At 47.1% G+C, this 27199-nt stretch overlaps 1 protein-coding gene across 1 annotated transcript; it reads right to left on the bottom strand.

Annotated features, from left to right (window-relative positions):
• Positions 1 to 1586: 1586 nt before the first annotated feature.
• STK36 (serine/threonine kinase 36) lies at positions 1587 to 27045 on the bottom strand. The gene is made up of 27 exons (XM_030326901.1): positions 26994 to 27045; positions 26439 to 26613; positions 25607 to 25747; positions 25419 to 25496; positions 23527 to 23657; positions 23047 to 23296; positions 21300 to 21393; positions 20837 to 21006; positions 20223 to 20410; positions 19611 to 19710; positions 17549 to 17692; positions 13369 to 13548; positions 12343 to 12440; positions 11849 to 11954; positions 10190 to 10340; positions 9871 to 9998; positions 9231 to 9335; positions 8787 to 8885; positions 8612 to 8700; positions 8280 to 8343; positions 7983 to 8093; positions 6021 to 6095; positions 5413 to 5575; positions 5049 to 5196; positions 4672 to 4819; positions 3363 to 4109; positions 1587 to 2302 (listed from the first exon to the last, which is right to left on the bottom strand). Exons 2-27 carry the CDS (start codon positions 26520 to 26522, stop codon positions 2159 to 2161), a joined length of 3936 nt encoding a protein of 1311 aa, XP_030182761.1. The 5' UTR covers positions 26523 to 26613; positions 26994 to 27045; the 3' UTR covers positions 1587 to 2158.
• Positions 27046 to 27199: the final 154 nt, after the last annotated feature.

The following is a 27199-nucleotide window of genomic DNA, read 5'->3' as shown; positions in this document are numbered from 1 at the left end:
TCAGGTAAGAAATGTTATTTGCTTCATGTGCAAAATATATTCAGAATCTGACTACTTTTCACCATTCCATTAGTACCACCACAGCCTCCTAAGCCCTCACCCTGCTTCCCAGCCTCCCCCACTCCTCACAGTCCATGCACAACACCAGAATGGAGAGTAATCTTTCAGAACATAAGTAGATTACATCACTTCTCTGTCAAAACTCTCCAATACATCCCTACTTTACTCGAAGTACAAGGTCTACTACAGGCTTACATCTGGTCCTCACTACCTTCCTGTCCTCATTTCCTACTATTCTCCCCCTTCTTCACTTCTGCCATCCAAACTGGCCTCATCATAGCTCCTCAAGCTCACCAGGCAAGCTTCCATCTCCGGACCTTTGAAGTGATTATTCTCTCTGCCTCACTTTGCCCTCAGATAGCTACACTGCTCGTTTCCCTCATCTCCATCAAGTCTTTGCTCAAAGGTCATCCCAGTGAGGCCTACCTTAACCATCCAACTCAGCACTCCTCGTCCTCTTTCTCCGCTTCGTTGTTCTCCAGAGCTTTATCACCTCTCTACATCCTGTGCAGAATTCACTTATTTTGGTAAGTTCATTGACTCCGCAGCTAGAATGGAAACTCTACGACAAACAAGCACTGCTTTATCTCCAGTGCCTACAAGGGTACCTCGCACAGAGAAAGAACTCAATGTTGAACTGAACTGCCATAATCTGGACAGGAGGAAATTCCAGTGGTCTCTAGAAAAAAATGTTATTTTTGCTAAAATATAAACACAGACAATGAAGATGAATGCTAAATAAAATTCCTTATAAAACTAAGGCACTTTATTCATCTTTCATTTCAAAAACAATTGGAATTTAAGGAAGGACAAAAAGTAATACCCCCATTTTATGGATAGAGAAACCAAGGAAGGCTCTGGGAAGCTTGTCGCAAGCCATCCGGTGAGTCAGGGTTGAAACTTTGTAGTATGTTTCCAGCTGGATCTCAACTCTAATGGGTCTGCCAAACATCTCTTTCTGGTGAAATGCACGACGTCCTACACAGCTGCCCTTCTCAAGCAATTGGGCTTCCCTATACATTGAAATTCCATCAAACATCAAAACTCATCACTAAGCCTGAGATCACAAAGCAATCCAATGTACGGCTCTGTTTAATCCTATCTCTCCCTATTTCAGCTCCACTGGTCTTGGCTTGGAAGTAGGTGACCACATGTAGCTCAGCTGAGATGCAGGAAGCTGGAAGGCAGGAACAGATATAAATAAATAAGGTCCCAAACCATGGTCTTGTGTGAACGGGACACAAGAGCTGCAGCACCAACCAGCAGCCAAGAGAGGAGCTGACCCCCCACCCAAGCTCTTACCCTGGCATCTCCAAGTAAGGTGAGGTATACCTTTTACTACAGGAGTTTACATAGAAAAGATGGGTGGATGGGAGGAAGGAAGGAAGGAAGGAAGGAAGGAAGGAAGGAAGGAGAGAAAAGAAAGAAAGGAAAAACAAGAAAGAAAAGAAAGAAAGAAAGAAAGAAAGAAAGAAAGAAAGAAAGAAAGAAAGAAGAAAGTTAAAGAAATAAAGGAAAGGAGAGGAAAGGAGAGGAAAGGGGAGGGGAGAGAGGGGAAAGGAAAAAGAAAAAAGAAAAGACTCTCTACCATAACCCATGGATGGGAATGTGGGCTATGGGTCAGGAAACCATCCACAGCAGCATTTATCCCCATAGCCTAGAGCTGAGATGGGCTCAGTCTTCATCACTGTCCTACGGCCAGTGCACAAAAGCAAGAACCTGTTGGGAGGATTATACAAGCTCTAGAAAGGAAGCGGCCTCTCAGGTAGAAGGTACCTCCCTGAGGTCTGGGAGGTATGCTCCTGGGGTTAAAGGCACATTATTGGAGAAAGACCCCTGCATGTAGAAAAGGAAGGAATCTTCTCTGGCACCAACAGCAATGAAGTTTACTGATTGAAATCATCCTGAATCTGGGGAAAGGAGGGAGCTTTATACATAAATCTCTTCTAGTTTCTCGTTCTTAAATCATTTGACTTGTAGCTTATCTCTTTTTTTAGTCTCTTTTTAGTTCTTGGTTGAGTTGGTGGCTTGAATAGTAGAAAAAGGTTGGCAATAGAGGGGTAACGAAAGTGGGTGGATGGACCGTAGGAATCTGAGATCACGTGCTGTGGGTTGGCCTCAGGAGGTGAATGAGTTTCCTGCAGTGTTTGGCAGAGGCAGGCCTGGAGCTGCTATGCAGCAGTAGCTGATTCCCCAGAGAGAGCATGGCTAATCGCTCACTGGCCCCCAGGGACACCAGCACCTGTGAGACAGAGAGCAGATGACAGAACAGGACATGCAGAGGACTCTCATTTGGCCCAGCAATTCCCACTCTAGTAAAGAAAGAAAAAGACAATGGGCCCCTGGGGAATCAATATAGATTCTGCGGGGAAAGAGAAACTTTGGAGAGAGGGCTCATCGAGACCAGAGGTCTACTGCCATTCTCTTCGGTTACACACCATGAAACTGAGGCACCGAGGGATCCATGCATTTGTCCCAGGAAGGGGTCATAAATGCAGCAGTGACAGTAAGTCAAAAAGTGTGATTTCTAGTCATGAATCTTGACCAGTGGGTCTTAACCTCAGTACCACCAAGAGTCTCTTATATTATTTCCCCATATGGATTGCCAGAAAATCCTATAATTTACATCATCACCATCCCGTCAAAATTTCTGTTCTGCATGAACCAGCCAATGTTCCCACACTGCTTTATTATAATTTGGAGGTTTAGCCTTATCATAGGGAGATGTGTGATTCCCATTAGACTACTTATGTCACAAGCAGAAAAAGCAGAATAAAGCAGTGGTTAAGGTATGGGCTCAGGACTCAGACCCTTGAGCTCAGAAGTCCAGTTCCCCAAACTAGCTTTGTAACTTGGGCACGTTATTAAATCCTTAGTGCCTCAGTTTCCTCACCTGCAAAATGAGGAATATAATAGCTTAAACCAGGTAATAAAGGTAAAATGCTTAGCATGGCGCTTTTCACGTGGTAAGTGCTAAAAAAAAAGAAAAAAGATAGCCCCTTCCCAGCCCCCAGAATGAAATCCCTCTAGACCTCAACATCACCTCATCTGGCCTCACCTCCTTCCCACATAGCCTCAAGAAGAGAGAACCCCTGGGCTTGGAGATCCTGGGAATTTGCCACTCATCGGAGCCCTCTCCCACATTCCTTCCCTTTTCCGGGGTGGGAGATGGTAGATGGCACACCCATCTCCAAGACACCGCCCATGGGTTTCCCAGCATCCCAATTCCTTAAAGGCTATCTCAGAAAAATGTCGTGAAATACAACCCCATCGTCATGGTCCGGAAGTCCCCAGGGGTGTACCTGATGGATGCAGGGCTCCTGTCGGAGGCTCCGGAGGGCAATGAGGGCGGCCTCCTTCACGTTTAGCTGGGGGTCTCCACAGGCCATCTCTAGGAGCCGCTGGGGTACTTGGCACTGTAACAGCTCCTCCCCCAACCCCTCAGGGCCCAAGTTGCCCAGAGCTGACGCGGCATTGCGCCGGATACCAGCCTGAGGATCTCCAAGTAGCTGGGTCACACTGGGTATCGCAGCTGCCAAGGCAGGTCCCAGGGGACCAGCTTGGTAGGCTGCGTTGCCCACGGCAAAGCTGGCACCACGCCGCACGGCAGGGTCCTTGTCTCTAAGCCCCAGCAGCAGAAGGTTGAGCAGCCCAGTCTGGCTCTGCAGTGCCCCACGCACAGCCATGCTGTATCGCAGCAGGTGGCCCAGGAGCCCGTAAGTGCGGGCCCGCACAGAATTCTCTGGGTGGCCCAGGAGGCTGCGCAGGGGCCGATAGGATTCATCAGAGCCAGCCAGGAGTTCTTGGATGAAGGACAAGTGGCTGGGGGACAGTACTCGGGCTGTGTGGGCCAGCAAGGAGAGAATGTCAGAGGTCAGCAGCGGCTGGTCACCCAAGAGAGCAACTGAGAGGAAGGAGATGATGGTTCTAGGGGAGGCAGCCACTGTGTTCACAAACTGGTTGAGAGAGGTGGAATCCGTGAGGGCCAGGTGTGTGAGGAGGCTGACAGGCAACTCAACTTGCGTCAACGGAAGATGGTGGCAGCAGACCTGGGAGAAGGGATAGAGGAGCAGGCAAAGTGGTTCAGGGAGAGGAAGAATTCACCGCAGTGAGGTAGCTAGAAGGGGCCCAAGCTCTGGCCAAGAGAAAAGCCAAGCTATGCTGAGAAATACCACAGAGAGCTGGAAGACCTGACCCGAGCCCTCCATGTGAGACTGTGGAGCCCAAGAGAACAGGTGCAGGATCATTCCTTGCTCTGCAAGGACTCAAGCTCTCTGCCTTCAAAAACCCACTGCTGAATGCCAAGGATTGCACAGAAGTGACTCCTGGCTGAGGAGCTGAGTCTCCCTGCCCAGACTGGGATGTCCTCCCCACAGAGCTTCAACAGATCCAGATGAGGGACAGATGGAGACGGGAGGCGCCAGCCCCAGCTCCAACCAGTGCTTCTGCTCAGGCCTGAATGCTTTCTCCACTCCAATGCTTACATCAAGCCAGATGCTCCACTCTTCCAGGGGCTCAGGGGAGCCCTGGAGCTGTTGGGAAGTGAATTACAATACACGAGGTCAGCCATCTTCCTCCTCCACCTTCACGCCTGGTGGCTTTCCCAAATACCTGCAGCAGGCGGGCTGTGACTTCTGAGTCCACGAAGTCAGCTAACACACCTCCAAGGAGGTCGGCATCCACATCCAGGGCGAAGGGGAAGCAGAGGAGCTGGCAGACAGAGAGCACCATGACGGGCAGAAACCCAGACCCGTGAGGCCTAAAGAGGGCAGAGTGGAAGGATTTACTCGGTTTTACCCACCCACCTTTTATTATTCTCTGCCCCCTTCTCAAATCCCCGAGTCCAGCGCCCCTTCTCCAACCTCACCAGTCCTATTTCTGGCCTCGTAGCTCAAGCTGTCAGCTACGGCTCTCCTGCCCACCCCTCCCCACCGCCACACTGCAGATTGTCTGGACAGTCTGGTCTCCCTTCTCTAGCTCGAACTCACGCCCGGCCCAGCTGACGCAGGAAGCTGGGGGAAAGCAGGTGCTTCAGGGTGGTCATGAGGATACTTCCACGTTGAGACAGGTGGCTCAGGCATAACTGGGGCTCCTGGGTGAAGGTGGCCACGGCCAGGCTCAGCAGGGCTGCCATGCCTGGAAACACCGAGAATGGAGACCCAGTGGTGCAGGAAGGGCCCCGGATGCTCCAGCTTCTCCAGGGCCCCCACCTATTTAGTCCCCTTCCCATCCAGCGCAGTCTGTGCCATCCTCTCCCCAGGGGGCAGCGGCTGCAATCTCTGTGGACTAACCCAGTTCTAGGCTGCCTCCTCTTGAAAAGGATCAAAGGAGGCCATGCTTATGGAAAGATACCTTGGGGTGAGATCAGGGTCCAGTCTGGCTCTGGGCTTTGTGATGGCTGTGATTCCTGTGGAGACACCTCCTCGGGGAGCCTTAGAGCCATGGAGAAGCGGTGCCATAGAATGGTCCACATTTCTGAGCTAGCCACGTCCCTTATCGGGCTACCCTTCCCTGGCTGGAGATGAAATTGAAGGAGGGTGGGTAGGGAAGTCAAAGTCAGGTATCAAAATGCCTTTTTCTTTTCTTTTCTTTTTTTTTCACTCTTATCCCTGACCTCTAAGGAAAGGGAGTCCCAGAAATAATTCCTCTGTTTTCCCAACAATGTGGGATTTCCCTGTTGTCTTAGTTGCCTTTCTTATCACATCTTAACCCACGCAAGTGTCTGCTAGAAACCAGGGAATTACAGCTCTCCTCCCCACTGAATCTTGGGATGCAGCTGGGATTCCCCAGACAGGGTCCACGATGAGGGCAGGGGGGGCCCTTTTGAAAGTAATCACGGCCACCATATTTGACAGAAGAGGCAAGTGTGGGTTGCTTCTTCATTCCTATCGTCTAGCGGTTCATCAAAATGCCTAGCTTGTCTCTCCTGCCTTCCCATCCAACCTAGGATGCACCTGTACCTGGGTGAGAAGCTGCAGCAGCAGGATGAGGAGGCCGTCATAGAATCCACAGCCACCTGGTGGAGTCAGCCGGACCTGACAGAGAGAGGCAGGAAGAATGCAGATTTTCAAGAGAGATGAAGGGGCCTCACAAACCCATGCCTGCAACTCCTGGTCAGGCAGAAAGAGCTTGTCCTCTGCCTGGTGTAGTGGGGAAAGCTCTCCTGGACTTACACAAGTCCTGGTTCCTGACTATTCATTCAATGACTACCTCTGCTCTAAAGACACATCATCTGGTAGGGTCGGAAGACACTTGCCACACAAGAGGCTGGGGTTGGGGTGGGGGTGGAGACACAGTTGAGAGTGCCTAACTCTGCCTTTTGGAGGTAGGACACCGATGAATTAAAAGTTCAAAAAGCAGTCAAGAGAAGGAGGTGGCAGGAAGGGACAGCATTCCTTGTAGCATAAATAAAGGCAGGTCATGAAAAATGATAGTGAATTTTGGAAGTGGTAACTCCCGGTATAGCAGGATTATAGAGCCCAGAGGTAACAGATGAGCTTTGAGGAGAAGGTAAAGGAGTCTGGACTTTATCCCGGAAGCAATCGGAAGCCACTGAGCTCCACAAGCTCCACGTGGGCAAGATTTTCGTCTCTGTTATTCACTGCTGTAGTCTCAGAACCCAGAATAGTGTTCGGTACTCAATAGATACTTCTGTGCTAAATACTTGAACAAATGACTAGACTTTTAAGAAAGCTCACCCTGGTGGCAGTGAAGAGAATAGACTGGAGAGGAGAGAGCCTAGGATAGAGATCCTTCAGCGGGCAAGCGCCACAGTGCAAGATAGATGGTGTGCACAAAAACTAAGGCAGGGCAGTGATGGTGCCAGGTAAAAAAAGATCTGAGACAACAGGAAGGCGGAACACATGGGACCTGGGGGAACCATCTAGATGGGGGAATAATGGAGCAGAGAACACAGTCTATGATGACTCCCAGATTTCTGACTGGGGCTCCTGGATGAATGTGAGTGTCATCACTACTGGTACCACCTCTCTGAAGTTCAACTTTATCTAGAAAAATCAGGTGAGTCTCATTACATTTCATGCGTCTCTCTTTCTTTTTTTTTTTTTTTTTTTTTAATTTTTTTTTTTCAACGTATTTTTATTTATTTTTGGGACAGAGAGAGACAGAGCATGAACGGGGGAGGGGCAGAGAGAGAGGGAGACACAGAATCGGAAACAGGCTCCAGGCTCTGAGCCATCAGCCCAGAGCCCGACGCGGGGCTCGAACTCACGGACCGCGAGATCGTGACCTGGCTGAAGTCGGACGCGTAACCGACTGCGCCACCCAGGCGCCCCAATGCGTCTCTCTTTCAAGTGTGTTGTAAGATAAGATGTGAGGTGCTTTCCAAATTATAAAGAATTCTGCATCTATAAGGATGATGATCATTTGAATACAAAGTCTATCCTTATTACAAAATGAAAGAAATAGGGGTTCCAAAGTACCTAAAAAGGAGAGGCGGGGGGGGGGGCGGGCGGGGGGAAGGCCCGGAAAAGGAGAAAGCAGAAAGGAGGCTACACAATGGACTGGATTCCTCAAGAGTTCTCGGGATGCCAGCCACCTTTTCCATTTCAGTTAAGGAGAAGGAGGGGGGACAGGGAAGCCAAACTATAGTCAGAGGGGAAGAGATTAAGCTTTTGAAATGACCCTAACAACAGGAGAAGGAGCTTCTGCGGGAGGAGACTAAAGTAGGCAGGAAGATCTCATCCTCCAGTAGGTAACTCGGGTCCCCCTCCCTCTGTCCCTCTTTGGAAGTGCCAGCCCAGTCTGGGCTCAGAGAAGCTGTCATCTGGGGGCAGACAGGGAGGAAATGAACGACTGCTTAGTTTGCCCCAGCCAAGCTGGCGCTTCAGTCTTGCCCCCAAGTGGAGTCCTGGGTCTGACTCAGTGAAAATGTTGTCTGTGCCCTCTCCGGTATACCTCACCTCTGCAGGGGCAGACAGAGCGTGTGAGGCTGCAGCAATCCACTCCACAGGCTGGAGGTCAAAGGTCACCCCTTGCTGACCAAGTTGACCCAACAGGCAGGCTGCTGCACTCTGGGGAATTAGAGGAAGAGAAGGAATGTCTGAATCTGCCCAGTAGTCACGACAGGCAGAGAAGATTTATGTCTCTGGCCCAGAAGAATGCCTCATAACCACCTCTTGATGAGAGTGATGCCCATGCACCCCGCAGGCCTGGGTGGCAGGGTGAAAAGGGGAAGGAGGGGAAAACTGAAAACTCACCACGAGAGAGACAACGTGTGAATGGGTAAAGAGAGTAGCAATCTCATTGCCTAGCTTCTCCATTCTGGAAAAAGAAGACTCATCAAAGGATGCACCAAATGAAAGGAGGCTAGGGAGTGGCCTCCCTCCCCACTGGATGGCACTCTCCACACGGCTGCATGACCTTGCCCCAAGGCACAAAGTTGGTAGGAATCTAGGTCTGTTCTGTTCTGTGTAGAGAACATCCCCATCCCTTCTGAGGATAGGCTGTAAGGTGCCATTCCCCATATTCTACGTCAGGGTGAGCTATCGGGAGGGAAGATTCCAGTGGAGAGACCCTACTTCAGGCTTACCCAGAAGGCAGATCTTGCAGCCGAAGGACAAGAAGGGAGAGGAGGTAGAGTGCCACCTCAGTAGACTCTTCCCAATCTACTACCTTTACCTACAAAGGAAACCAAAGATATCAGAGCAACTTCTGATTGAGACAGTAGGGCCACCACGATATACCTGCCTGTGTTCCTGGCCTACCTTGCCCTGGACCAGCATCAACAGTGACTCCAAGGCCAGGGGCTCTTGCCCCAGCAGATGGCACAGGTGCTCACTGACATGGCAGCATGAGTAGAGAACCTAAAGGAGTGGGAAGCAGTCTGTCAGTGAAGCCGAGCAGCCCCTGGGTTCCTGGATCAGAAGGCTCAGCTGAGAAGCAGGCTAGCCTCTCCGCAGATCTAGTGTCCACACCGGGGCAATTCGAGAAGTTCAGGCCAACTTCCGCCTCTTCTTGCTATAAAGACGGTGAGATAGGGCTACTGCTCTATTCTAGTGAGGACTGGCTAACAGTGGGGCCATCTCAGGTCGAACAGACTGAAAAGAAAGGGACCCTCTGGGGTCTCTTGTCTCTCTCCGTGTCTTTCTCTCTTGGTCTTGGGGGTTAAAAAGAAATCTGAAGTCCCAAGAGTTCTGGACAGGCAGTACCTTGAGAAGGTGTAGGCACAGGATGGGATGCCGCAAGCCAGAGATAATGGACGGTCTCAGTTGGTCGTTGTCCTCGGTGAGCTGATTCGCCAAATGCTGAGAGATCTGTAGGGACATACTTGAAGCCTCAACCCCATTCCCATATTCCAATCCTGTTCCTCTCATATCTCTAACTACTCAGGGTTCTCAACCCCTTGCTAGCCACTCTTCCTCAGGTTCACCAGGAACCTCAGATCCCATTCTATTCCCAGTCTTCATGGCCAAAGAAGAACCAAAAGTCCTGGCCTAGTTTAGCCCTAGTAGAGACAGGTATAGAGGAAAGTGTTGCTGGACAAAAGGGAGCAGGAAATCTAAATCCTGAGCCCTTGAGGCAGCATCACAGGTGGCTTCGGGTCAGCTACCCTACCACATGGGCAGTTTGTCAATGAGCTCTCTAGCCAGCTGGCCAAGGGTTCTGGGATTTTGGCGACATCGTGTTCAACAAGTGGCCAGATTACCAGACCCAGGTGGAAGCATCTGTTTCTGGAAGTACAGAGTAAGGGGAAGCAAAAATGCTTGTTTTTCTGCCTTTCTGAGAAGCTGAGGCCAGCCTCATCTCCAGCAACATTGATGAGAGGAAATCAGAAACTGCAGCTCAGACCTGCTCCTTGGCTTCCCAGCAGCTGGGCAGCCCCACAGGAGCAGTGCATATGGCTGCCAGTGCAGAAGACATGGCTCCAGACAGGTCCTCACTCTGCTCCCGTAGTGGCTGGCTCACTTGGGGGGCTCCTATGGAGAAAAGCAAAGAACGCAGGGTGGGGTCTGATTGTTTGTCTCGGATCCCCATTCATTCTTTCAGTGCACAGTTAGTTGCTGAGCCCTCACTAAATGCCAGGCACTCTTCGAGGCAATGGCAGTCGGGAGGGCACAGCCGGAGTTACTCAGAAGGCAAGAGAACCTCCACTCCCTACTCTGGTTACCTGGGGGTATGTGGAAAGGGAGCTGGGGAACTGTCAGGCCATGAAGGAGCCCATCCAGCACAGCCCGCTGGGTAGTCAGCAGGCTGGAGTAAAAGGCTTTGGAGATGGTCCGGCTGTTCCCATCCATGGCTTCACACAGAACAGTAAAGCACTAAGGGAGACAAGGGCGGCATTAACATTAGGGCAGCAGAAAACTGACTGGGTTTAGGGTAAGGAGCAAGAATCCCCCCAGAAAACCTGAGAATAAAGGAGAAAACCCAGGGGGACCAGCTGTGGCATTCTAAGTATTCCTCACACAGAAAATGCATTATAATTAATTGCCTTCACATTTCAAGGATGGCAATTTTAGGTTATCAATCCTATTCTCTGATCAGCTGCTTCCTAGATGATGTTTCTCAAAGTGTTATCTGTAGTCCATGAGTATGAGAATTCCCGGGGATTCCTGGGTCCCTTCCAACCCAGTCTTACTGATTCAGAATTTCAGGAGGTGGGGTGTTTATTCCAAACTTCCTATGCACTCACTGCACAGTGACATAGGAGAAATGCTGGCCAATAATGTGAGTCACTGAGGGCCAAAGTTTAGGTTAGACGTTGAAAGCTTCCTGACTTGAAAGGATGAGGGAGGTTAAAATAGGCTCTCAGACTAGAAGAGTTCGAATGGACTGCTCACTGGAGGCAGAAATGCAGCCCAGATCTGTGTTCCCAATTGCCAGTCTGAACAATGGCTAGGCAACTGTTTATTTCCTTGCTCATGTTCCTCCCTAAGTGTCTCCTTGGAGATCAGTCAGAACTCCGCTATCTTCTCATTCAATCTTCTATTCTCCTGTCCCTCATTTCCAGAGTCCAGGGGCGAGAACCCACTAGCTTGCTAGTCGTAGGGCAAATACATTTGGGAAATACTAGTCCATCTGCAAGTCTCTTCAAAAAGAAATACTTCTAGGGGTGCCTGGGTGGCTCAGTCAGTTAAGCATCCGACTTTGGCTCAGGTCATGATCTCACGGTCCGTGGGTTCAAGCCCCTCATTGGGCTCTGTGCTGACAGCTCAGAGCTTGGAGCCTGCTTGAGATTCTGTGTCTCCCTCTCTCTCTCTGCCCCTCCCCCACTCATGCTCTGTCTCTCTCTGTCTCTCAAAAATGAATTAAAAAAGCGTTAAAAAAATTAAAAAAAAAAAAAGAAGAAATACTTCTATTTGTAGTTCCCTGAAACAGGCCATAGTCCTTAATGCCTCTGGGCCTTTGTAAATGCTGCTCTTTCTGCTTAGAATGTCCTCCCTACTTTCTGCCTCACCCACCGGGCAAACTTCTATGCATTCTTCGAATCCTAGCAAAGATGATTTCCTTTGAGATTTCTTCTCTGACTCCCCAAGTAATATTAATCATATCTTCTTCAGTGGTGCTTCTGTACTTTATACAAGTTTTATACAAGTTCTAATGTACTTTTCATGCTGTTGTCCTTGATCATTTTTCATCTCTCCTACTAGACTACTAGTCCCTTGACAATGGGGACCTTCTCGTACTCAAGTGGCATAAGGCACACAGTAGGTATTCAATAAATGTTTGTTCTATTACTTTGATCTAACCCTCTATAGTTATAAGAAAGGGAAAGGGAGAAACATGGAAAGATATCAGAGACAGAAATCTGGACAAGGGAGCAGATTACCATAAGGCTATCCCTCCTTAGAGTCTGCTCAGAGTCATCTGGTTGGGCCAGCAGTTTCCCCAACAGGTCCAAAAAGAGGTTGGCGGCCTCCTGAAACACCTGTAGGCTGGGAAAAAATAGCCCATCTCTCTACAAGCCCACGTGTGGTAAACGTCAGTTCTGCAGGTAGGAGAATCTGTGCAAAGGAATGTATCAGAATGCTCCTTCCCCTCCCCCCACTAAACACACACAGAGTCTTACATACCCTCCAAGACCTTTCTTTGCCATTTTCTCTACGTTACTTAAATTGTGGCCCTTCCATTTAGTGTATGGTGACCCTTAGAACCTCAAAGTCTTGGGGTGAACTTAGAGTGGTCTCGGTCCTTAAGAGCATCAGGGGATCCCTAACCTGTTGCTTTCTCCTCACTTAGCCTCTTCCTAATAGAGGAAGGAAGAATTGGGGGTAGAAGTTGAAGCCAAAGTGGCCAACAGAGCAAAGCTGGCTCTCATCCCACCTGTCACCTGTCTGGCTCCTCTCCAGATTGAAGGTGCAGGCAAAATAGGCCTGAATCACAGCCATCAGGTGCCGTAAGAAGGTCCCATACCAACATTGCTGCCAGGGAAGAGGACGGAGAATAAGGGCAATGTAGACGAAGAGAAAAGGCAGTGAAAAAGGTGTCAGATATCCAGTCAGGCTGACCAAACAGGGAGGCTTCTGGACAGAAAGAGGAAATCTAGAGGTAACAAAGGGGCAGCCAGGGGGCTGTAAACAGCCTGTATCTTGCTTGGCCAGAATAGCATTTAGGAGTTCAGGAGGCTCTATTTTTCAAATAGCTCAAATTCCTTTCTAAATTCCTTAGAAACATTCAAGGTTAACACTCACCAGCAGGATGCAGCTTCCCGTTAAACATTTCAGTGTTCTGTCCTCTCAGCTCAGCCACAGCAGAATGCAGCGTGGGGTAGCACAGATCTGGCCTCAGACACCCTGAGCCTCATGCCTACCTCCTCTGTTTATCCTACCTCCTCCATTTATTGTCCCTGTGGCCATTTACAAGCTAATGCTGGTGTATAAGTTGATTAATCCCGGAATTTTAGTACTCTGTTCTATAAAAGCAGGTCAATTAAAACCTAGGATTTAATATTCCAAACCACAGTGCTCTAAATATTGGGAAATTGAGCATAAAAATCTGGATTTCTAGCTTCTCTTAGAAAACTGGAAGATCTGGCAACACGGGGCCCGTGTTCTCATGTGGCAACAGTGAGCTGAAGCTGAGGGCATGTCCCATTCAGATTGGGCACAAGATCTCCGGTCTGTCGTCTTCCCCACTACTCTCATACAGTCACACAGAGTCTACCTCCCTGACTGACGGGATCTGCCTGGCATCAGAAGGCAGTGGAGTATGCAACTCGTGGTCTACTAACCGGAGAGGAGGAAAGAAAAGAAAAGGCAGTGGGCCGAATAGAGATGGCACTTTGAAGAAGAGAAATCCAAGGAGCAGAAAGTCCTGGAAGTCTTTCAAGGCTACTGGCCTACTGCTTACCTGCTGGATACTGTTGCTGTCCTGGCTGTGTCTGAGCAGGCTGAGCAGCAGCCCGGGGAGCCCTGCCTCACGACAGAAGGAGTACAAGAGAACAGAGTCGCTGCAGCTGGACAGAAGACTGCTCAAGACCCGGAGTGCAGGAAGGATGTGGGAAGCACCCTCCAGCATGCCTTTCAGGATCTGGGCGACACGAGGGAAAGAGAGAGTAATCGATCTTATCAGAGGGAAAAGGAGTCACAAATACTAATTGTCCCCAAGGAGTTGGCAAAGCAGACCAATGTTCTCATTCCTTTCTTTGGGACTCTAAAACCCAAAGAAGGAGAATAGAGAAAAAGGGAAGCAGTAACAAGGAAGAAGAATATAGATATAGATGGTCAGGTCACTTGACTTACAACAGTGGTGACCAAGGGACAGGGGACCTCCCTCAGAATCTCCGTCAGGCCCAGTGCCATTCCTATCTCCTCCCTCCCTTCTCCAGCCTGTAACTTTAAAAAACATATGTATGTGCCCACACGCACTTCCGAAGATTAAACACAATGGACGCAAAACAGTGTCATTCAACTCCAGATAGATAAAGCAATATCATCCAACTCTAGATCAGGACTTGACTAACTATGTATGACCTACAGGCCAAATCTAGCCTGCCACTTATTTTCATATAGCCTGCAAAGTAGGGTCAGTATGATACTTTGAAATGGCTATTCTTTAAAAGGTTACTCTTTAGGGGCGCCTGGGTGGCTCAGTCAGTTAAGCACCCGATTCTTGATTTCGGCTCAGGGCATGCATGATCTCAGTTTCGTGAGATTGAGCCCCGTGTCAGGTTCTGTGCTGACAGCGCAGAGCTTACTTGGGATTCTCTCTCTCTCTCGTCTCTCTGTCCCCCCACCTCAAAAATAAATTAAAAATTTCTAAAAAATAAAAGGATACTCTTCAAAAGAGAGTAATGTTTACATCAAGTGCTTTATCATATGCCATTCAGTGTTTCTAAATCTTTTCACTTATTTGCTCATTTACTCTTTACAATAACCCTGTGCAGGAAATGCAATTAACCATTTTACACTAAAGCTTCTAGATAGGTTAAGTAAGGAGTCAATAATCACACAGCTAAAGAGTAGTTCAAATGGGGGCGCCTGGGTGGCTCAGCCGGTTGAGTGTCCAACTCTCAATTTTGACTCAGGTCATGATCTCACAGTTCGTGGGATGGAGCCCCGTATCTGGCTCCATGCTGACAGCACAGCGCAGAGGCTGCTTGGGATTCTCTCTCTCTCTCCATCTCTCTGCCCCTCCCCCTACTAGTGCTTTCTCTCCCTCTCTCTCTCTCTCTTTCAAAATAAATAAATAAACATTAAAAAAAAACTTTTAGAAAAAACATAGGAGGAAATCTTTCTGACTCTGGGTTTGGAAAAGAGGTCTTCCATGTAACACCAAAAGCATAATACACAAAAAGAAAAAATGGTAATTGAATGTCATCAAAATTCAAAACCTTTGTGCTTCAAAAGACACTCTTATGAAAATAAAAAGACAAATCATAGACTGGGAAAAAATATTTGCAAATCACATATCTGATAAGGGTCTCTTATCCAGAATATACAAAGAATTCTTATAACTCAAGAAGACAGAACCCAATTTAAAAATGAGCAAAGGACCGAAGAACTATTTCACCAAAGAAGATACACAAATGGCTAATAAGCACATGAAAAGACACTCCACATTAGTCATTAGCAAAGTGCACATTAAAATGACAATAAGCCATTATTTCACACTCCCTAGAGTGGCAGTGATAAAAAGACAATAATACAAGCTGGCAAGAATGTGGAGAAATGGGGCCCCTCATACATTGCTGGCGGGAATGTTAAATGATGCAGCCACTTTGGAAAATAGTTTAGTAGTTTCTTAAAATGTTGAATATAAATTACCATCCAACCCAGCAATCCTAGGTATCCACAGAAGAAAAATGAAAACATTTATCCACAAAAATACTTCCATATCAATGTTCATTGCATTATTATTCATAAAAGCCAAAAAGTGGAGACAATTCAAATGTCCATCAACTGGACTGATGAAGAAGCGAAATGTGATATAGCCACATGACAGAATTCTAATGAGAACGAGCAATAAAAAGGAATGAAGTATTGATATGTCACAAGAAGAAGGAACCTCAAAAATGTTCCGCTAAGTGAAAGGAATCAGATGTAAAAATTGGGTATTGGGGTGCCTGAGTGGCTCAGTCAGTTGAGTGTGCAACTTTGGCTCAGGTTGTGATCTTGTGGTTCCGTGAGTTTGAGCCCCACATTGGGCTCTCTGCAGTCAGTGTGGAGCCCACTTTGGATTCTCTGTCTCCCTCTCCCTGCCCTTCCCCTGCTGGTGCGTGCATGTGCTCTCTCGCTCTCTCTCTCTCTCTCTCAGAAATAAACATGAAAAAAACAACAAAGAAAAAACCAAACTGTGTACTGTATGATTACATTTATGTGAACTACCTGGAACAGGCAAATCTATGAGACAGAAAATAGATTAGGGGTTGCCTGGGACCAGGGCTTTGGGAATGATAATGACTTGTAAATGGGTATGAGGGATCTTACCGGGGAGATAAAAATGTTCTAAAACTAGATTATAGTGATGGTTTCACAACTTGGTAAATTTCCTAAAAATCATTAAAAAAAAAAAACAAACGGCGCCTGGGTGGCTCAGTCAGTTGAGGGTCCGACTTCAGCTCAAGTCATGATCTCACAGTTTGTGAGTTCGAGCCCCATGTCGGGCTCTGTGCTGATGGCTCAGAGCCTGGAACCTGCTTCAGATTCTGTGTCTCCCTCTATCTCTGCCCCTCCCCCACTCATGCTCTGTCTTAAAAATAAATTAAAAAAAAAAACATTAAAAAAAACTTTAAAGAAAATAGAAGGAAAGAAATGCAGGCAACATATTCTGGCCAGTTCCCAGGAAGGAAGATCATGGTGTTTCAGAAAACGAAAGGCTTAAATTATGGAAAAAGCCTAAATGTCCATCAACTGATGAATGGATAAAGAAATTGTGGTTTATATACATAATGGAATACTATGTGGCAATGAGAAAGAATGAAATATGGCCTTTTGTAGCAACATGGATGGAACTGGAGAGTGTTACGCTAAGTGAAATAAGTCATACAGAGAAAGACAGATACCATATGTTTTCACTCCTATGTGGATCCTGAGAAACTTAACAGAAGACCATGGGGGAGGGGAAGGAAAAAAAAAAGGTTAGAGAGGGAGGGAGCCAAAACATAAGAGACTCTTAAAAAACTGAGAACAAACTGAGGGTTGTTGGGGGGTGGGAGGGAAGGGAAAGCGGGTGATGGGCACTGAGGAGGGCACCTGTTGGGATGAGCACTGGGTGTTGTATGGAAACCAATTTGACAATAAATTTCATATTAAAAAAAAGTTAAAATTAAAATTAAAAAAAAGGAAAGGCTTTGTAAGAGAGAACACTATGAATACCAATTAAGCAAAATATTATTCCTTAAAAAAGAATCTCATTCTTTTCATTAGTATACCTATATTAGAAAATATTGTATACTTATTTTTAACTTACTTAAATTTTTTTAAAATTTCTGATTTAATTAAGATTTTTAATTTAATCAAGAAAGATTTCATGGAAAAGCGCTTTCTCTCACTATGGAAGTACTAAATAATACCCTCCATTTTTGCCTCTTGCTCTTCAATGCCTAAAACGTTTACCATCAGTCTGCCGACCCCTGCTCTCGGTGAATGCTCTTCCCTTCCGAAAGAGAACCCAATGGGGCACCCGGGTGGCTCAGCTGGTTAAGCATCTGACTTCGGTTCAGGTCATGACCTCACGGTTCGTGAGTTCGAGCCCCACATCAGGCTCTATGTTGACAGCTCAGAGCCTAGAGCCTGCTTCGAGTTCTATATCTCCCTTTCTCTGCCCCTCCCCCACTCGCACTCTCTCTCTCTCTCTCTCTCTCTCTCTCTCTCAAAAATAAATGTTAAAAAAAAAAAGAAAGAAAGAGAAATCTAAGGCCTGTTCTTTCTGTGTCACTAAAGGAGGTTAGCAAATATTGAATTAAATAGATGGATGATTGCAAGAGAATTGGAAAGGGACAAGCTTTCTTTTTCTCCTTATGTTTTTTAATACCTCATCTGTGATTAAAATAGTCTAATCTCATCCACAGTATCCTTCTGCCCGTTACCTGCCCTCCTGCCTCGCGCAGCTGACCCTGGATGCGCTGGCAGAAGTCAGGATTGCACAGCAGAGTGAGGGGGGCCTTCAGCTGGACAGGCACAGGGTCAGCGGTCTCTAGCAGGTGCTGCCACTCATCATCGCTGTCGGGCTCCTGAGGCATAGGGGAACGAACAAGGTCAGAAGTGTGTAAGGTTCAAGGGTAGTAGCCCTCAACCTGCAGAATCATGGAGTAAATGCAAGAACCAGGGAATCCTTCAACACAGATGTATTTGCTTCAACCACCAGTTTAAAAAGGTATAGTTTGGCAGTATGTGAGGGGTCTTGAAAAGTCTCTTGGAGAACACTGGCATGTGTTCATAAAGAGGTACCTACAATATGTCCATTTATAATTTTAAAAAATTGGCAATGTCATAAAGGCAATCAGTAAGGGAATAATAAATCATGGCACATCCATATTAAGAAATATGATGAAGTTATTAAAAAGATTAGGGGCGCCTGGGTGGCGCAGTCGGTTAGGCGTCCGACTTCAACCAGGTCACGATCTCGCGGTCCGTGAGTTCGAGCCCCGCGTCAGGCTCTGGGCTGATGGCTCGGAGCCTGGAGCCTGTTTCCGATTCTGTGTCTCCCTCTCTCTCTGCCCCTCCCCCGTTCATGCTCTGTCTCTCTCTGTCCCAAAAATAAATAAACGTTGGAAAAAAAAAATTAAAAAAAAAAAAAAAAGATTATAGTACTCGGGCGCCTGGGTGGCTCAGTCAGTTAAGTGTCCGAGCGTCCGACTTCAGCTCGGGTCATGATCTCATGGTTCATGGGTTCAAGCCCCATGTCAGGCTCTGTGCTGACAGCTTAGAGCCTGGAGCCTGCTTCGGATTCTGTCTCTGTCTCTCTGCCTCTCCCCTCCTCATGCTCTGTCTGTCTCTCTCTCTCAAATATAAAATAAAAAAACAAAAAAAACAAAAAAAAAATAGAAAAAAAAGATTATAGTACTGAGGACACATCACTAATGTAGTATTCTGACCAAAACTACATAAATGAATTTAATCATGAGAAAGTATCAATTTGAGGAACATTCTCCAAAATAACTGGCCTGTGTACCCCAAAACTGTGAGTCATGAAAGACAAAGAAAGACTAGGAACTATTCCAGATTAAAGGAAACTAATGAGATATAACAATGAAAGCAATGCATAACCCTGGATTGGATCATGGACCAGGAAAAATTTTTTTTTGCTATAAGGAATAGTACTGGACCAATTGGCAAACTTTGAATATGGATTATAGATCAAGTAGCAGAATTGTATCAATGTTAAATTTCTGGCTTCTGTAATTGTACTGTAGTAGTGTAGGTCAAGGATCTTGTTCTTAACCAATGTGCACTAAAGTGCTTAGGGGTAAAGGGACATGATTGTATCTTACCCTAAAATGACTCAAGAAAGAGGATACACCCTTATATAAGCAGACATATACAGAGAGAAAGTCATAAAGCCACTGTGGCAGAATTTGAAGAGTTGGTGAATCTGGATGAAGGGCATACAGGAATTCTTTGTGGTATCCTCACAATTATTCTTGAAGCTTGAAACTATTTCAAAATAAAAAGTTAACTACCCCCCCCCAAAAAAAAGCCAGAAAAGATTAAGGTAGAATTATATGTTCAGATGTAGAAAGATCTCCAAAATGGATCATCTGGTAAGAGAGGCATGATGCAAAACAGTACATGTAGTGTGAACTCAATAACATTAAAATAGTCAAACTACAGATTTCTATGTATGTGTATACATACATGTAGAAGTGCAAACATTTGGAAAAAGAAAGACTAAACTAATAATGCCAGACACCTCTGGAACTGGGGTAAGACGCAAGAAGGACTTTCATTTCTACCCATGTGTTCCAATTTTTGATAATTGCATGTTTATACTGTGCAATTAAAAATCTACAAATTAATAGTAAGAAAGCAATTTTCAACACCAGGGGAGCTTGTTCTTGGATGGTTGGGAATCACTGTTCTAGAAAAACATGTACCCAGACCCAACATCTGATGGCAAGGTCAAGGCCAACAGGGGCCCCCACAGCTCACCTCATTTTCTAGGTCCACTGCATCAATGCTCCGCTGGCTCACCACCTCTGGCCTCAGCTCTAGGAGAGCTGGTTCAGAATCCTGGCTGATCTGGTTTTCCCTGCCAGAGGAACAGGGAACAGGAAGAGTTCCAGACCTGTGAGGCTTAGGGTTCATCTACATATTCCTCTCTCTAGGCCCAAGATACGAATGAAAAACGAGCCATATAGGACTGGATAGAAAAGAGCTTTCTTCTAGGATATGGCAGGACAGGATGTTGACCACTACACATATCCTTGACTGCCCTTCCACTTTGAACCTTACTCTCAAGCCTACCTTGGCAGTTTTCACCTGTCGTTCTCAACTCAAATATCTTCCCTTTTACATGGAGACAATTCTTTCCTTCTCAGTTAATGTACAACTGAGGCATAAAGAAAGGAAAATTCCCATTTCCACTGATGAATCAGGAAAGTATCCAGAATCGGAATTCAAGAACACAGGACCTGGATTCCGAGGGCCCTGTCCATACTTAGGTGGTGGCTAGTGATAGACACCATTTTGTATTTGTTTGGACTAAAACCAAAGATCTTCAAGGGACCTCCATCTATAAACCCCTGGCTAGCCCCTCCTCACCGAGGTACAGGGGGGGCCTCTCCAGCCCCCCACTCAGCCCAGCTGTTCTTCATTTCTGAGGCCAAGATCCCAGCCAAGAGGCCTGGTTCCTGAGGAGTGGCTCTTAGTCTAGGCAGAGGGGCTGTGCCAGAAGCCATCTTGCTGGTCCTGTCCTCTTGCTCAAGGGCAGGTCCTGTGTTCTGGTGTTTCTGTGGGAAATGGGCAGGAGACACACTGAATCAAAACTATTTGGTTGTGGGGTGGGCTGCCTGGGTGGCTCAGTGGGTTAAGCATCTGACTCTTGGTTTTGGCTCAGGTCATGATCTTGTGGTTCCTGAGTTCGAGCCCTGCATCAGGCTCTGAGCGGACAGTGTGGAGCCGGCTTGGGATTCTCTCTCTCTCTCTCTCTCTCTCTCTCTCTCTCTCTCTCTCTCTCTTTCTCTCTGCCCCTCCCCTGCGCATGCCCTTTCTCAAAATGAATAAATTTAAAAACAAAACAAAATCATTCATAGGTATGAATGGTACCTACTCAGAGGGCAGAATGAAACCTATTCATGGCCCTTTCTCAACCTTTCTTCTCCAATTCTCTCCGTCACTAGGCTGGTCATGTCACATATTCCCTTCTGTCCACATACCTTCTGCTTGGCCTCCTCAGCCATGCGTTTACAGGCTTGTCGCAAGATTCGAGAACGATTGCCCTTGGGGGCCAGCTGGTGTGCCTGTTGGTCCTTTAGGACCTGAAGTTCTGGGGGTAGGCGACTGGTGAATGGGGTACCCAAATCTGGGCCTGCTGGTTCAGTTATTACTGTAGGGAAGAAGAGGGAGAATATGTGATCACACTGGGGCTGCACCACCATCTCCACTTGGCCAGAGACAACTTCAGTGTCCTCAGGCTTCTGTGGAAGGAGGCCATTTTGACAATGTGACAAAGAGGGAGTGGGGTTGCAAGAGAAGTGCCAAAGGTTAGGCAAAAGGTTAGGAAGAAAGTTCCAGCTGGTAGGGTAAAGCAGACATGTTACATCCAGACAGTGGGGGAAGGGGGTAGATTGGAAAGAGCAGCAGGGAAGTGTAAAAGCCCTGGGAACCCCAATGACTCACTGGTGACACGACCAGCTATAAAGGGGTGATGTAAGAGATCTGGCCAGGACAGACGCTGCCTAGGGTCCTTGGTGAGCAGTCCCTGCAGGAAGTTCTGTGGAGAGAAAAAATACCCCATGGGTCATCGCTTTCCTACAGACTCCCTCTAACTCACCAGCAGAACTAGGAAACCAAGACTCCTGAGTCAGTTCTATCAGCAAACTAGCTGGTCTTGATCACGCCCTCTCTAATCCTATCCTTAGGCCTCATTTAGCTGGCTTCAGGGACAGACTTCTCTGCCTCACCTCCTGCAGAGCCCCAATTCCTGTCCAGAGACTTACTGTCACCTTCACAATCATCTTCAGAAAGCAAACATTCAAAAGAGTCCGAATTGCTCACTTTGCCCTCCCTTTGATTGCGGGTTTGTTTGCAGCTGGGTAGGACCAGAAGCATTGGTGGTTAAAAGCACACTCACACACAAGTCATTGTGTAAAGATGTGTTTGGGAGCACAGAAAAACAGAAATCTTTCAGCAAGTCTTGAGATGGCAGAAGGGAAGGGAGACTGCCTCTGAAAAGGGTGTATCTGTTATGGTGTATCCTTGGGAAAATCCCCAGTTGGGCCTAAAATAAGGATAGAAGGTACTGGTCGATTATGACCACTGTTCTAAAACAAGGTGATTAGTATACTGTGGCTCTTGCTGAAGATGCCTGCCTGTCTGCTCTAAGGGAGAATGAATATCCTATGTAGATCACCCACTTAAATTTCTTTTGCTTAGATTCTTTTTGATAATTATTTGAGCCTCCCCAACTAAATAGGTTAGGGAGAAACTTGTCCCTTTTCATCTTAGACAGGCCAAGGGAAAGTTATAATGAGACTGCACTCTGGGAAAAGGTTGCACTTAAATTCCATTGAGGGCCCAAATTTTGCCCTAGATAAGAAATAAAAAGGGTCAACTCTTTATTCTCCCTCCCTCCCTCACCTCCTGAGACTTAGCTGCAATCAACAGATACCACTTCTATCATCTGCCCCTCATTGCTGATCTATCCCCACTAGCTCTGGCCATTTGGATTTCTGAAGATTCCTTCTTTCAGGAAGAAGACTAAGAAGTCTGTGGGCAAATCTAGATATCATGAGGACTTTGCATCTGATAGGAAGTAAGTGGAAGAGAGGATGTGTAAAAGGACAGTTTCTGTCTCTGGTGGCTTGAAACTACCTTACCATTGTGATAAAGAATAGCCTGCCCCGGGGGCACCTGGGTGGCTCGGTGGGGTAAGCATCTAACTCTTGATTTCAGCTCAGGTCATGATCTCACAGGTTCGTGAGTTCAAGCCCCACATTGGGCTCTGCACTAGAGCAGAGCCTGCTTGGGATTCTCTCTCTCCCCTCTCTCTCTGTCCCTCCCCACCGCGCGTACGTGCTTTCTCTTAAAACAAATAAATAGACTTAAAAAAACACACACATATATACACACATACATACATATGAATATATATACACATGTATACACACACGCATACATATGAATATCCCACTATGTATATGAATAGCCCGCCCCAAGGAGGGGCTGGCTGGTATTCCCAAATTCTGCAGAGTTTAGAACAGCCTCCCAGAATAAGCCCCTGCAGCAGAAAAGCAACGCAGCTTGGCCCAGCTCCCACATTAGTTCAGTAACGGCAGAGTCTTGCCCCAGATTTTGGAAAAGGGAACCAGGGCAGAGGAAGACGGGTTTCTAATGCAAAAGTAATCTCCCTTTCGACGTTCGTTACCTTGAAGCAAGGACTAATGGTGGTTGGCCAGCGCACAGGGTCCTTGAGAATGAGGCTGACCAACTGAAAGATGCTGGTAGTGTAGAAGGGAGGGGTGCCCACAGCCAGCTCATACAGTATGCAGCCCACAGACCAGAGGTCTGCAGTGTGGTCATACGGTCGCTCTTCCACCAGCTCTGGAGACATATAAAGTGGTGTGCCTTTGATGGATGTCAGCACCATCGTGTTGGTGCTCATTGCCCGGGCAAATCTGCAGGAGATGAGGGAACAGAGTTGGGAAGAGAAAAAACATATTCAATAAAAACAAGGCCTATCATGGTGTGAGATATTCCAAACTCAAACAGAGAACACCTTCCAAAGACCCAACAGGAACCCCCAGTCTTTTAGCTCGGGTTCTAAAATGAGGTCCAGGTAAGTTAAGCATATGGTCGAAGACTCCTTGCAGAACTGGAAGCTGAGACAGAAGGTCAGGGTCCTCACCCAAAGTCACAGAGCTTGATGCCACCACCCTTGGCAAGGAGGATGTTCTGAGGTTTCATGTCACGGTGGAGAATGCGGTGGGAATGCAGATAGTACAGAGCGGACACCAACTGGGCAGCAATGGCCTGAACCTAGGGGTCAAACAGGCAGGGGAAGGAAAGGAGAGGCCAGAGGAAGGAGCCTACTGACGAGCCTCTTTCTTCCAGAGCTTCCCACATCTTCCTTAGCTCTTGACTCCCATTCACTCATTCTTTCATTTGTTCATTCACTCATTCAAGGAAAATGTATCGAGTCTCACTAGCTGTGACCTGGGATGGGCAAATTATCTTGTGCCTCTCATATGCATCATCTGTAAGCTCATGATAATAATACCACCTCCTTTATAGGATTATTGTGAGGATTAAACAAGTCAAAGCATGCCATGCTCAGAATGGTGCCTGGCATTTAGTAAGCCTTCAATATACATTAGCTGTTACTAAAAAAAAAAAAAATTTTTTTTGTTTATTTAGTTTTTGAGAGAGACAGACGGAGCACAAGTGGTGGAGGGGCAGAGAGAGGGGGAGACACAGAATCAGAAACAGACTCCAGGCTCTGAGCCATCAGCACAGATCCTGACGCAGGGCTCGAACTCACAGACCGGGAGATCATGACCTGAGCCAAAGTCGGATGCTCAACTGACTGAGCCACCCAGGTGCCTCTACGTTAGCTGTTATTAAACAAGACAAAGTCTTTTTTCTCAAGACAAGTAATCAGACAACAAACAAGACAGACAAAATAAGTACGATGATGACTTACAAATGACAATGCTTAGAAAGAAATGGATTGCTACAACAGGAAGTCCTGGGGAGGGGGGCTACTTGTTAGAGTACAGAGAAATCCCTAGAATGAGTGTGGCTGGAGAATGTGTTCCACCAAATCCCACTGCCAACCAGCAGGTCTGGGTGGTGAATCCTGCCTTAACAACAACTCTTATTCCCTTCCTGCCCTCTCTGGTACCACCACACGTGCTATCTGGTGACAGCAAAAGCATTAATAACAGGAATGTTGAATACTGTGCATCAGGCACTCTTTTAAATGCTTTATATGAGGGGTGCCTGGGTGTTTCAGTCAGTTAAGCATCCAACTTTGGCTCAGGGCATGATCTCACAGTTCATGGGTTTGAGCCCCACATCAGAGTCCATGTTGATAGTGCACAGCCTACTTGGGATTCTCTCTCTCTCCTTCTCTCTCTGCCTCTCCCATGCTCGAGCTTTCAATCTCTCTCAAAAATAAAAAAAAATTTTTTTAAAGATTTAAATGCTTTACATGAATTCATTAATCTTCACAATAGTCTCATGAGACAGACATTAAAATGACATCCATTTTTATTTTATTTTTTTTTATTTTTTTATTTAAAAAAATTTTTTTAACGTTTATTTATTTTTGAGACAGAGAGAGAGCATGAATGGGGGAGGGGCAGAGAGAGAGGGAGACACAGAATGGGAAGCAGGCTCCAGGCTCTGAGCCATCAGCCCAGAGCCCGACGAGGGGCTTGAACTCACGGACCGCGGGATCGTGACCTGAGCTGAAGTCGGACGCTTAACCGACTGAGCCACCCAGGCGCCCCGATGACATCCATTTTTAAATGAGGAAACTGAGTGCTAAGAAGTTAAGGTAACTCGCCCAAAAGGATCCAGCTAGAAAGTGGCAGAGACAACTTTGTACTCAGAGATTTTGGCTCCAGTGTTCACCTACTTTACTGACATGCCACACTGTCTCTATATATACCTAGACTCTTATAGTTTCCTCAGGAGTTTTCAAAATGGAGAATCTCAGTGCCCTCAGCTTTTGCTACCAGTCCTTAATCTGAAAAGAGGTCAGGGTAGGGGACAAGTTTGAGCCAGGAAACATACCTGGTCTTCTGGAAGTTTCCCATCATCTTCCAAGATCTGAAAGAGCTCTCCCTCAGCATAGTCTGTCACCACCACCACCTGCAGGGAGAAGGCAATGGTACTGATGGCTCCAGATTTATGCATTCTGAGGCTGGGAAATTTGGGGGACCCTTCTTCCTGGGGAGAGGTGACCCAAAACTGAAGTGCACCTCTTTGTCAGTTTCAAAGCTGTCAAGCATATGCACAATGTTGGGATGCCGCAGACCCCGCATGATTTCAATCTCTCGTTGCAGATTCCTCAGCTCCTTCTCTGAACGTCCCAGTTTTGGAATGAACTTCAGGGCCACCACCTGTCAGTGGTAAGAAGAAGAGTCAAGGCCTAACCATGCTATTGAAACATTCACCTCAGAGCTCCAGAACTCAGGCTTCAGATTGTTTGGGCAAATTCTCATTACCTGCTAGTCTCCTACTCCTCTTCCTTACAGTACCCTGGCCTTATCCAGACTCCCCCCACCTCTTGCCCTAGGAGAAAACAGCCTCTGCCAGACAGATCCCTTTGGTGGAATCTGGGAGAGGTGTTCTGATCTGGGTAAAGAACTCTGGGTAAAAATTTAAAAGATATAGGGGAAAGAGAAGGAAGAAGAAAATGAAGAAGGAAGAATAAAGTTAAGGTGGTTTATCTCTTCCTGCGTGGTATGATAGACAATAACAATAATAAAAATAAAATTTATTGTTTACTAGGTGCCAGACACTATACTAATGTAGTGATTCAGCATGAATCATATTTAATCCTCAAGACCCATCAATCAGATACTGTTCTTATCTTCATTCTACAAATGAGGAAACTGAGACATTGAGAGTTTAAGTAACTTATCCACAGTTCTAAGGCTAGAAATGGTGGATTTGGGTCTGAACCTAGTAATCCAATATTAGAGCACACACTCCACAAGAGGAATGACCGAGTCAGTGCCTTTGGAATACAGGTCCGTATTCTGGTCCCTGTAGAATCCCACCCAAGAGATATCCCTCCTTGTTCACCACCTGAGCACTGTATTTTCTTCGACCCTTGTACACCCTCCCAAAAGAGCCTTCTCCGATCATCTCCAACACGTGGTACTTCTCCATGACAGAGGTTTCAGGATCCTTCAGATGGAAGGAGGTAGAGATGGTGGTGAAGGGCTACAGCTCCAGGGACAGCTCCACACATCTAGGAGGCCTGGGTTGGGCATAAAAGAAAGGTTTATGTTAGCCACCTTGCCTTTTCCTTTTTCATAATAATCCAGGCCTCAAAAACATGGTAGGGTGGAGTGGATGGAAAGATGAGATCTTGGGAGCAAACAGAGAGCCTCTTGTTCTCTCTCCTTTTCAACCTCCTCCTGGCCCCCAACCCAACCTCGTTCCCACCGAAACCCGTGCCCCACGCCCCTCTCCACGCAGCTCCGCCCACTCGACCGCTCCCCCTCTTCTTCAATCCAGCTTCTCCCCTCGGCCCCGCCCCCTCCGTCCCGCCTCGCCCACCCGACCCCGCCCCTTCCATCCAGCCTCGCCTACCGACCCCGCCCCTTCCAGTCTCCCCAGGTTCCTGCCACCGCCAACCTCCTCAATACCCCCGCCAGTGCCACCTGCCCGCGCGCTTCGCAGACCGGAGCCCCACTCTCACCCCCAGCCTAGGAGCTTTAAGCTCCTCAGGCCGAGGGATGCAGGCCCTGGCCTTCAGCCCCGCCCCTTCCGGCTGCCTGTGGATTTTGCCTGACTTATAATTCTTCTCCACCCCCGCTGCCTTTCTCTTTAGACTCCCATTG

This window comes from Lynx canadensis, chromosome C1 (assembly GCF_007474595.2).
Source record: "Lynx canadensis isolate LIC74 chromosome C1, mLynCan4.pri.v2, whole genome shotgun sequence".
NCBI lineage: Eukaryota > Metazoa > Chordata > Mammalia > Carnivora > Felidae > Lynx > Lynx canadensis.
Note: the sequence above shows the minus strand (reverse complement) of the source record. Positions and strands in the feature narration are given on the sequence as shown.